The sequence below is a fragment of the Muscardinus avellanarius genome, assembly GCF_963383645.1.
Source record: "Muscardinus avellanarius genome assembly, chromosome: 2".
Lineage (NCBI taxonomy): Eukaryota > Metazoa > Chordata > Mammalia > Rodentia > Gliridae > Muscardinus > Muscardinus avellanarius.
Genome location: NC_137787.1, coordinates 191,960,893 through 191,973,197, shown reverse-complemented (window position 1 = coordinate 191,973,197; position 12,305 = coordinate 191,960,893). Strand labels below are relative to the sequence as shown.

General features: G+C 39.2%; 1 protein-coding gene across 1 annotated transcript in view; it reads left to right on the top strand.

Moving 5' to 3' along the window:
• Positions 1-12,305, top strand: part of NALCN (sodium leak channel, non-selective) — a gene marked incomplete at both ends in the record, with an annotated part of 325,849 nt that overhangs the window by 229,517 nt on the left and 84,027 nt on the right. Inside the window, 1 exon segment of the mRNA XM_080690305.1 lies at positions 10,731-10,867. Coding sequence (XP_080546431.1) covers positions 10,731-10,867 — 137 coding nt within the window.

Here is a 12,305-nt window from a genome sequence, read left to right as displayed (position 1 = left end):
CTTTATTGGATTTAACAAGTGAGTGGAAGATATTCTTTATAGTTTCATAGAAAAGATTTATAGTAACACAGGGATGTTATTTTTAAAAAATGTGTGATCATTACTCCAGAGAGCCCATCTGTTTTAACCCAGAAGCCATGTAATTTGAGTTGTAAAATCACACAACACATTGGATAAAGAAACTCCTTTGAAAAATAATAGCTTAAGTTAGTTGGAGGGAGACCCTATGTTCTGAATTGCTATGTCCTGTATAGATCCAGAAAACCAGTAAATGCCATTACAGGTAGAAGCAAAAAGAAATCAGCCTTAATTTACTGGCATAACAGAGGAGAAAAGCTTTCTCCCTGGTTTAACATAATATGGTCATTTTTCAAATACTGAACAGCCAAAAATTATACCTCAGCGGCATTCATCCGCCATCTATACACATTTTTCTAACTAGCACAGACTTGATTTGAAAATGAGAATCTTTCACAAGTCAGGATGCTTTTAAAATTGTTTTCTTTTAGAAAGTCACATGAAAAATAAATTACAAAAAAAAAAGGGCCTTATTTCCTCTAATCCTTCGATTCAGTTTCGGTCGCAGCATTCAGAAAGGGAAGTAAAACTGAATAATGTTTGAATATCTTAGCAGAAGAAAGCACCGGCTGAAATGTGAAGATTTGAGCGATGAGGCAGAACAGGGTATGTTTCATGCAGAGTAATTACAACCGCACTCTCTGGAGAAGCCGGGAAAGCACAGGGCTCGCACCCACCCGAGGTGCGGCGGTATCTCAGCAAGACAGATGCCGAGCCTTGGAGGAGCGCTGAGCTTAGACGATATCTATTTGTTAAAGTTCAAGGTTTGAAACTTGTTTCTTTGATTGTAATTTCTTTCTTTCCTTTTTTTTTTTTTTTTTAACCATGTGAGTCTTTTCTTTGCTATTTTCTGGCCTGTCCTTTGCAGTCAGATCTCATGCTCAGTTGCAGACATTACAAATGTTGTCCTTTGTACTCTTCCTTAAATAAGGTTTTGCAATATAAAAGTCAGATCTTGCCATTCTGGGAACTCTGTTCCTTTCCTTCGAGTATCATGATCTTTGTATTTTTTTAAAAGGCATTGAAATTATAAGTACTCTATGTTACAGGGTCTACTTTGGAAAGAGGATATAATGACATTGTCCATGTTCATGTCTAGGTCTTTTATTGATATTGTTCACTCATTTGCACCAAGGTGAATTTGATCTTGGAAAATCTGTACTTATATGCAAGAAGGAGATACAATTTGGATAAAATTTTTATTAAAAATTTAGATAAAATTTGGATAAAAGGATCATTTTATTATCCTTTGGAGAAATTGTGATTGGCTTAAGAGTACCATGAAATACTTGTATTTGTGACCTCCTCACCCCTCAACACACACCCCTATTCCAATCTTGTTTTTTTTTTTTCTTTCTTTCTTTCTTTTCTCTGTGTTTCATCAGCCTTGGGGATTGAAGAAGTGTTCAAGGTGGTGGTGACTGGGAGTTATGAAGTAAAAATTAAACAGTTTCGCTCAGCTACGCCATCTGCCACCTTTTCTTTGTAACTTTTTGCAGAACTAGAATATACATCTAGAAAGAAGCAATTTGCCAACTTTTTAAATCAAAGTTTAAATGCGTTTTTCTATGCAGTTCTAGAAATTACAGTGGGATAGAATAAAAGTGATCCACTCTCCCCTGGCCACCATTTTGTTTCGTTTTCCCTCATTGATACATTGCAATTGCATATCATAGTGGCACTCAGTGGGCTAAAAGCACCTTGCACACAGCTCTGCCCATCTCCCTTCACATCCTGCCCCCCTCCCTCCTCCTTCCCACACGAGTTGGTGAGATTAGTGATAATATCTTCACATCTCCCATACTATTATTTGAACTCCTTTCTTCCCTGGTCTCTTCCCCTATCACCTTCAACTGCTCTACAGATCTATCTCTGCATTAAAATCCCCTTTGTTTCCTGTTTTTTCTCTAGCTTCCACAAATGAGAGAAATCATACACTCTTCACCTGGAGACTGACTAATCTCACATAGCGTAATATCCTCCAGTTGCATACATTTTTCTGCAAATATTTACAATTTTTTGCCAAATGAATACAACAAAATTGAACAAATCAAGAAATATTGACCATGTGCCAGACCTAGTAGTGCATGCCTGTAATCCCAGTACTTGGGAGGCTGAGACAAGATCATGGGTTTGAGGCCAGCCTTGGCAATTTAGGGACACTCTCAGAAACTTAGTGAGAACCTGTTTCAAAATAAAAATAAACTTTAAAATAGGTCTGGGGGCAGGGCATGGTAACCCAGGCTTGTAATCCCAGCATTTGAGAGGCTGGGACAGGAGGATCAAGGTTACAGTTTGCCTCAGCTACTTAGTGAGGCCCTTTGCAACTCAGTGAAACACTGTTTCAGAATAAAGAATAAAAAATAGGGCTGGGGGTGTAGCTAGGAGGAAGAATGCCCATAGGTTCAATCCAGGAAAAGAAAGAGAGGGAGATGGAGACAGAGACGGGAGAGAGAGAGAGAGAGAGAGAGAGAGAGAGAGAGAGAGAGAGAGAAAGAAAGAGAGGAAGAAGGAAGGAAGGAAGGAAGGAAGGAAGGAAGGAAGGAAAGAAGGAAGGATAAGGGAGGGGAGGAGGAGGAAGGAAGGAAGGAAAAAAAGAATGAAAGAAGAAAGGAAGAGAGAGAGAGAGGAGAGAGAGAGGAGAGAGAGAGAGAGAGAGAAAGAGAGAGAGAGAGAGAGACTGACTCAAAGCCCCTGCTCTTATGCCCTCCAGCCAGCATCCTCATCCCATGCACAACAGCCACCACTCCAGTGGACAGCACATCCCAATGCTGGCTGATCGTTAAACTCTTAATAGAATTCCCAAGCACATACTCTTATGTCTGTCTTCATTCACTAACATTATGTTGTGAAATTCACCCACATTCTTGCGTTAGGGGATAGCTCACCCATTCAAATGTTTACATAAAGCATAATCTACTTCCCCATCCTAATACTGATAGGCATTGAATGGTTTCCAAATAAAATTCTTGCAAATGGCACTGGGAAGGTGATACCTAGGGGCTCCTGCACGTGTGTGTGTGTGTGTGTGTGTGTGTGTGTGTGTGTGCGCACGCACATACATTCCTAGTTGATGCTGCTAATCTGGTAAGAACAAAGGAGAGCACATGGGGATTGATGCTCAAAAAGAGGCCTTCCACGCTCACAGAGACAGTTCCCTTCCCTCATGAGAGCTGGTGTGTCTATCATTCGAGTGGTCGCTCATCTTGTTCTTTATGAACTGGCCCTTCTGCTCACCTGTCGAACCAGGATGACCTGAGATTGCCAAGAGGACTTGCACAACCTGAGGACCCTTCTGAAGCAGGAAAAAGCACTTCTCATTTGGTCTTTGTACTGTTAGGGTGCATTGGCCGACACATGCAGAGCGCTAGTTTATTTCCTAACACTTGTCCTATTTCTACTGTCTGGAAGCTGAATATAGACATAAATTTAAAATTGGAATCTTAGCTGGGTTTGGTGCTGCATGCCTATAATCCCAGTGCTTTGGAGGCTGAGACAGGAGAATCACAGGTTCGAAGCCAGCCTCAGCAACTTAGCAAAGCTCTCAGCAACTTAGGGAGACCCTGTTTCCAAACAAAAAAAATAAAATAAAATAGGACCAGGGGTGTAGCTCAGAGGTAGAATGTCCCTAAATTCAATCTCCAAAGCCAAAAAAAAAAAAAAAAAAGAAATCTTTCCCCCAAAAAGTTTACAAGCCCTGAGAAGTATAAATATCTCTAAGGCAAATTAGATTACAATGAAAGTGAAATCCAGCTTAAAAACATATAAGCAAAGACATTCTCTTTTAATACTGTTGGCTACATATGTTCAACACTCTATTCTAGGATATTTGGCCAAATAAAAGCAGACATCTCCCCAACATGTTTCTTTTAAAAAAATATGTGCCATTGTCATGATCTACATTTGATGTGAGACTCTAGTGCACCAATAAAATAAAATTAAAATTTAAAAATCTTGTAAGTCTGTAAATACTCATCGATTTGCCAATGGCAGACATTGGTACAGATTAAATGCTTCGTGAAGCTAACTTCACCCCATTCTGAAAATGTAGGGCACCTGATAATTCACACTGACAAATTTATTCAGTCGATTAATAGATCTTAGGCTTCTCTCTCCACCCTCCAGATGTGCCCGAGAGGTTTTCTCTTACTTGACAGTTGCCCACCATAGTGTTTCCTTCTGCTGCCTGGTGAACTCAGCTATGTATTCAGTGTATATTTGCTTAGCATGTTTTGCGTCAACAGTTGTACCAAGTGCTGGATATGGAAGGATGTAAAAAGCCTTACACGGTCACCATCTTCCCAGAGTTCCCAATCTCAGGGAAAAGAGCCACATTGTTCAAGTGGGCATACCCTGTAATTTCAAGCAATGATATGTGTAATGGGTTTTATAGTGACCCCCTCCAAAAATTCATGTCCAACCAGAATGTCAGAATGAGACCTTCTTGGCAATTTGGGCCTTTGCAGAGGCAACCAGTGAGCTTAATGGTTCTAGATTTGGGTGGCTCCTGAATCCACTGTTTGGTGTCTTCTTCAGAAAAAAAAAAAAAAAAGAAAGAAAAAAAAGAAAAAAGAACAGGGAGATGCCGATTCAGAGACAGAAAGACACATAGGAGGGAGGCATGTGGGCCGAAGAAAGGCATGGTGGTCCTCAGTCCAGGAGCACCAAGGACTGCCAAGAGTTGCCCTGAAGCTGGAAGAGACCAGGGGATCTTCCCTGAGCCTTCCGAGGGAGCAGAGCCCAGGGCAGACCTTGATGTCCAGCTTCTAGCTGACAGGTTGGCGCCTTCTGTTGATTTAAGCTACGGGCGTGTGATGACTGGTTGCAGAAGTCCTAGGATACTGATACAATATACACTAGGCCAAACCATAAGAAACTGGAGGTGTTTAAACTTCTCTGGCACACAGGAACAACAATATCATGGAACATGACCTAACGTGATGAGCTTGTAAGAGGAAGACTGTTGGTCAGAGGAAGTTGCTCTGAGTTGTGAGGGAATCTCAAAACTAGAGAACAAGTACAAGTTAGTAAAGTTCAAGCAAGAAAGTGAAAAAGGTACCCAGGAGCAGTGCAAAGGGCTGAGGCACAGAGCCCCATGCTTTTGAGAACTGAAACAAAAGGCAATTGGCACAGAAGAAGAGCCTAGATTAAAAACTGTGGTTTTTACCAGGCATCGTGGCACACACCTATTATCCTAGTACTTGGGAGACTGAGACAAGAGGACTGTAGGTTTGACGACAGCCCCGGCAAGTAGTGAGACTCTTATCAACCTAGCAAGATCTGTTTCAAAATAAAAATAAAATAGGGCTGCGGGTGCAGTTCAGAAGTAGGATGCTCCCGGGGTTCAAGTCCCAGTGAACACACACACACACACACACACACACACACACACACACACACACAGTGTGTGTTTTATTTTAGAGCAGTAGAATACGATTGAAAGGTTTTAAGAGAACTCTTGAGAAGCTTTTCTATAGCTGCAGAATGGAGAACAGATTAGAAGGAGCCAAATCCGAAGGGGCCTCACTGGGAGTACAGGAGCCTGGGTGATGTTTTGGCCAGGCAGGTGCTGCTGGGGATGCAGGGAGTGGGCAGAGTGAGCGGTGGTTAGGAAAGAGCTCCATGTTTTCGTCTTCATGGCAAGTTCTAACTAGTATACCATTTCCCTTGTGTCTCTCTGAAGATACTGAATACTCACAAAGATACAACTCAGTCCTGGTATGTCTGCAGCCCTGCGATAGCTATCACAGTCATGAAGCCTCTCTGCTGCTGCCCAAGAAGTGTGCAGAAGAACAAGTAGCGTCTTCTTTTCTAGTTTCTCCCTTTGCTTCCTATCCTTTTTTTTTTCTGAAGCGCAGTGTCCATGTCTCCAGCAGGGTAACTGTTCTATTTTCTTGTCATTGTGTATAGAAGTGCCAGCCTGGGCAGTGTGGGCTGGTGACAGCACATGCATTCACTTACTTATTTTCACATCCCCAGACCGTAGCACAGAAGCTGGCCTCTGGGACTGGGTTTGCCAATGACAGCATCAGTCTATAGACAAATGATTCCGCAGACGCATCATGGATTAGCAAATATCCTTTTTCTGCTCTGTCTTATCAGCCTGTCTTTGACCAGAGATAACTAATTGGCTTACTGTCTGGTCTGCCTTCATAAGTTAGCTGCTTTTTTGTTCTATGTGCTCTACTTACCACTGCTAATTTTTTTAACAGTTTTATTCATGATCTTGCAGTAAACAAGTCTCTTTCTCATAAGCCTTCACTTGGTTACAGAGACGTTTTTCTCATTGCCCTATCTCCTGCAGATGCTGGTAGGTTTTGTTTTGTGCCTTTGGGAGTTACATTTTCATCATCGTCACCATCATCATTATAGCCATCAGATCCTCAGGTTGCCATGCTGAACGCTCTACTGAGGGAACAAGGGAGGCATCAAACCCCGAGGCCCCTTCACTAATGAGATTGCCATCTAAGAGGCTGCCCACCAAATTAAATAAGATGCAAAGATCAAATGTGAGTGGCATACATAACAAAAATGGAAGAGTAACTTCTGTAGCCAAATGGGAAAAAGAGAAATCTCGCCATGAGCTCACAGCCATGTGGTTATCCCCACATGGGCAGGAAGGAAGAGCTGCCCACTCTCTTCCTGTTATCAAACCATATTAGTCTTCAATGCTCATCTTTCCTCAACCCTGAGACAAATCTTGATTATTTGAGGGTGGAGAAATTCAGAGTGATACCTTTGTATATGAACATAATTTTAAAGTAAAAGCACATTCAACAAGGAGGCAATGGGCTGATCTTTTCTGGTGTCACATTAACACATCTCCAAAGGGCTGCCCGAGTTCAGTGTCCTCTCTGAAGGGGACCAATGTTTCTAGATGTGGTTGGGACAGCCAGGGACAGGAGACAGGGCAACAGTGATGAGGTCGATTGCATTGTGCAAGAAAATCCTCAAGAAGGAGTAAATTGAAGTTAGGGAGAAGGCAGTTTTGCAAAGGAAGGAAGAGAAGGTAAACGGGTGTAGGGTCCATTCTGCCAGCCATTCCCCAGCTCAAGTTCTCCTTAATTTTGCATCAATTTCAGTGTGATGTGCAACCTCAGCTTCCCTGACATGCATTTGCAGAAGTCTCCATTTGGATTTTAAGTTGATGAATGAATCCACTTGTTAGCTATTTCTTATGAATATACTTCATAGCATTTAAACTTAACCATGCCCAAGCATCTTCTCAACCAAATAGAAAAGTCTTGCTTATTGTATTCATATATGTTGTCGTTGTTTTTTTACTAAAAAGTATCTAATTGCTGGGCATGGTGGCACACGCTTGTAATCCCCTCACTTGGGAGGCTGAGACAGGTTCGAAGCCAGCCTCAGCTACATAGTGAGGCTCTCAGCAACTTAGCAAGACCCTGTTTCCAAATGAAATATAAAATAGGTCTGGGAGTGTAGCCCAGAGGTAGAAAGCCTCTGGGTTCCATCCCCAGTACCACATAAATAAATAATATATATATATATATATATATATATATATATATATATATATATATATATTTAATTAACCCAAGAGAAGCTAGGAAAGGAAAAGCAGAAATAAAAATATATAAGAAAAATAGAAAACAAAAGGTAAAATGGTAAAGTTAAATCTAATCATATGGCCAGGCATGGTGGCACACGTTTGTAATCCCAGTACTTGGTAGGTTGAGAAAGGAGAATTACAGGTTCAAAGCCAGCCTCAGCTACTTAGTGAGGCCCTCAGCAGATTAGTGAGACCCTGTTTCAAAATAAAAAATAAAAAATAGGGCTGGGGGTGTAGCTCTGAAGTAGAATGTCCCTGGGTTCAATCTCTGGTACCGCAAAAAACAAAAATCTAGTCATATAAATATGTTAAATTTAAATAGATTTAATATATTATTTTTATTTTGCCCTTTTTTTGTTAATCTGTTGGACTACATGACCAATTTCTCTACATTTTGTCTTGACTGATGATCACTTAGCATTATCCTGTACCTCATGTTTTCATTTAAAAAAAATTTTTTGGGGCCGGGCGTGGTGGCGCACGCTTGTAATCCCCGCGCTTGGGAGGCGGAGACAGGAGGATCGCGCAGGTTCGAAGCCAGCCGCGCTGGCGTAAGAGACCCTGTTTCAAAAATATAAAATAGGTCTGGGAGTGTAGCCCGGAGGAAGAAGGGCTTCCAGGAACCCCAGTACCAACAAAAAAAAAAAAAAAAAAAATTTTTTTGGTTTAAAATTCTAGAATATATATGTATAAAACAAATTTTATTTAAATATGCAAATATACACAGCATTTTTATAAGTAAATACTATTTTCAATATATTATAAATTCTATAACATGTAAATGATAATGTATGTAATAAATTATATAAAATTAATATATTACATAAGAAGTGAATAGTATTTAAATATCTAATAGTAAACAATTTTAAAATAATGTATAAGACAAAAATTTGTCTTTGGGAATAAAATAACACAAAATTTTATTCTATGCTTCTTCTGGCTTGTTATTTTTTTATTCCTGTTTTGTTTTTGTTTTTTCCAGGACTTAGAGGGTTTCATATATATAATTTTATTGATCAGTTGTAATTATACAACATAATGAGATTCAAAGTTATACATTTACATATGCATCCATAATTTGGTGTTTTTCCTCCAGACACCACTGTCCCTCCTCATCCATAGTGAAATTGTTAGTGATACCTTCATATATGAACATAACTTCATTTTATGTTTTCTTTCTCAAGTGCCTTTCCCCCCCTCTCTCTCCCCTATCCCCTTCCAGAGTTCTACTGGTTTCTCTCCTCTTTTACCTGAAGTCTATTTTCTTTCCTATATTCTCTCTCTTGTTCACATATGAGAAAAAAAATATGACCTTCACCTTTCTGGTCTGATTTATAATATTCTCAAGTTCCATGCATTTTCCTACTAGTAGCATGATTTTGTTCTTCTTTTAGGCTGAGTAAAACTCCACTGAGTGTATACACTACATTTTCTTTATCTGTTCATCTATTGATGGACACCTGGATTGGTTCCATAATTTGGCTACTGTGAATTGTGCTGCCATAAATATGGGCATCAAATATCATTATAGAACTAAAACCTTAATGCTTTTGGTCAATACCAAGGAGTGGTATAGCTAGATCATATAGTGGCTCCATTCCTAGTCTTTTGAGGAAACTCTATACTGATTTTAATAGTACTAATTTGCAACCCAACGAACAGTATATAATAGTTCCTAATTCCCCATATTCTCACCAGCATTTATTATTGCTTTTATTCTTGATGATTACCATTCTGACTGGAGTTAGATGAAATATCATTGTACTTTTGATTTGCATTTTGCCGATTGCTAATGATGTTGAGTATTTGTTGACCAATTGTCTTTATTTTTTTAGAAGTGTCTATTCAATTGCTTACTTTTGATTATTTGAAATTTTTTTGCTGTTAAGTTTTTTGAATTCTTCCAGACTCTTGTTTTCTTTGCTGTGCATATTGCTTTGTAATTTGATGCCATCCCCTTTATTGTGTTCTGTTTTATTGTCTGTGCTTTGAGGGCCTTGTGGAGGAAGTCTTTATCTATATTTGTATGTGGGAGAATTAGTTTTCTCCAGGTTATTGAAAATTTTTGACCTAATTTCTATGTCTTTGATGCCTCTTAAATTGACTTTTGTACAGAAGAGGGTCTAGTTTCATTCTTCTACAGAGGTTATTCGGTTTCCCAATACCATTTGTTGAAATGGCTGTCTTTTTTCCAGTATGTTTTTAGCTTTTGTTTTCTTACTTATTTATTGTAAAAAAAATCAACTGGCTCTAAATGTGAGCATTTGTTCTGTATCTTCTATTCTATTCCAATGACCAAGGTGTCTGTTTCTATGTAAACACCATGCTCTTTTATTACTATAACTCTGTAGTATAATTTGAAATAAGGTATTGTGTTGACTCGAGCATAGTTTCTATTGTTCAGAATAGCTTTACATAGAGGTGCAGAAAATACCAGGGTAATCTGTAATTTGACTATTAATATGATCAAAGATGTTGAGACTAAAATCAGAGGAAGTATACAGGAAGTGAAGGAACATGTCAATAAAAAAAAATAGAAAATCTGAAAAGGATCCCAACAGAAACTCTGTTTTCAAACAGAAATTAAAGATGCAATAAACAAGATAAAGAAAGAAAAATAAAGTATCACCAACAGACTAAATCACATGGAAAACAGTCTCAGACTTAGAAAATACTTAACTTGAACATTCATTCAATACATAACCACTACCAGAACATTCAAGAAATCTGAGAAAACATCAGACCAAATCTAAGGGTAATTGGCATCGAGGAAGGTCCGGAGGTAAAAACTGAGGGCATATAAAACCTCTACAGTTAAGTGGTATCAGAAAACCTTCCAAACATAGATAATGAAATGGACAGTCACATAGAAGGCTCAGAGTTTTAACACATATAAAGCAGTCTATGGCAAAAACTGTACTCAGCAAAACAGAAGTGTACTTGGCGGGCCTTTGCTGCCATCTACTGGTCATTAATGTAATTGCTCTTTGTCACCTACCTCAATTCTAAAACTATATTCTGCAACTTAATACAGTTCTATAGGTCCCCCCTTTTTTCTCCTTTCTATTTTTTTCTTTAGTTAAAGCAAAGTGAAGCAAATGCAGACACCAAAGAAAAGCTCCCTTTACGCCTGCGAATCTTTGAAAAGTTTCCAAACAGACCGCAAATGGTGAAAATCTCAAAACTTCCTTCAGATTTTACAGTTCCTAAAATCAGGTACTAAACTATGCCTTTAATTGTAAAACTTGAAATTTACACGGTAAAATATTGATCTTAAGTCGGTTCGGCCCTTTTTTCAAACTCATGTGGGTGGGACCTTTTCTAAGTTGTTATCTATAGTTCTACTCCCAGCCTATTTGAAAAGTTTTTGACCCAGTAAGTGGGCTGTCCACAGGAGATAGACTACAGTCACCCAGGTGAGAAGGATTCTCTCCTGCTTCTCTCTAGGATGCTCCTCAGGACTCTGACCTTCAGGTAAAGAGCTTGAAGTAAATGGCAAAGGTATTAAGTATTGTGAGGCTGGTGGATAGAGGTCAGCCCCTAACCCTCAACCATTTAAAGATAAAACATTCTCTGTGGCCCTTCGGTCTTCAAGTAAACAGAGAACCCCCCCCCCCCACTGGCCAGGTTTTTCAAAGAGGGCAGCCTTGGTTCACCGCCTCATCTGTGAATTTGTCTCTCACCTTCTAAAAGAAGAACCATGGTATTTTATATTTCTACTCATACCATTCTAAACACCTATTTTTATTGTTGTTGTTTTTGTTTCCATTTGCAGTACTGGGGATTGAACCCAGGGGCAGTCTACCTCCAAGCTACACCCCTAGCCCTATTTTTTATTCTTCATTTTGAAACAGGGTCTCACTAAGTTGCAGAGGGCCTCACTAAGTAGCTGAGGCTGGCCATGCGCCTGCATTTCACCTGTCTTAGCCTTCCAAATACTGGGATTACAAGCATGCGCCACCATGCCCAGCTTGAAACATCTATTTTTAATAGTTAAAGGAAATTCTTCCAATGTTAACTCAAACATTTAAAAATAGAATAAAGCAATTTGGGGGACACCGGGGATTGAACCCAGCAACATTTTTACCTTATATCCCCAACCCCATTTTATTTTTTATTTTGAAACGTGGTCTTGCTAGGTTACTGAGGGTCTAAGTTGCTGAGGCTAGTTTGAACCTGTAATTCTCCAATCTCAGCCTCCCCAGTACTGAGATTACAGGCCCGTGCCACTGTGCCCAGCTTGAAATGTTTTACTTCATTGATTTAAAAAATATTTCAGTGGGAAGTTAAAGTATGAATATGGTACCATAAAATTTAAATTTAAATAGAAAAATGCAGTCATGCCTCACTCAATGGCACGTTATTCGGCAGTCTCATCATTGTGTGAGCCTTGCAAAAGTGTGTTTTTGTGAACTCAGATGGCTGTGACCTCACTAGATGATTTAATCTCATGGAATTCCTTTGATAATCAGAGCATCTTTATGTAGCATATGATTTTATTGGCATTCCTCATCACAAACATACAAAATTTAATTTAATTTGGCTATTTGGAGAGATGTTTCTTGATTTCCATCATATTTTGAAGATCAGATGAAGTCTGTTTCCTTTGAATCTTTAAATGTAAAATCATCTCTCAAGTCAAGGTTTTTCACAA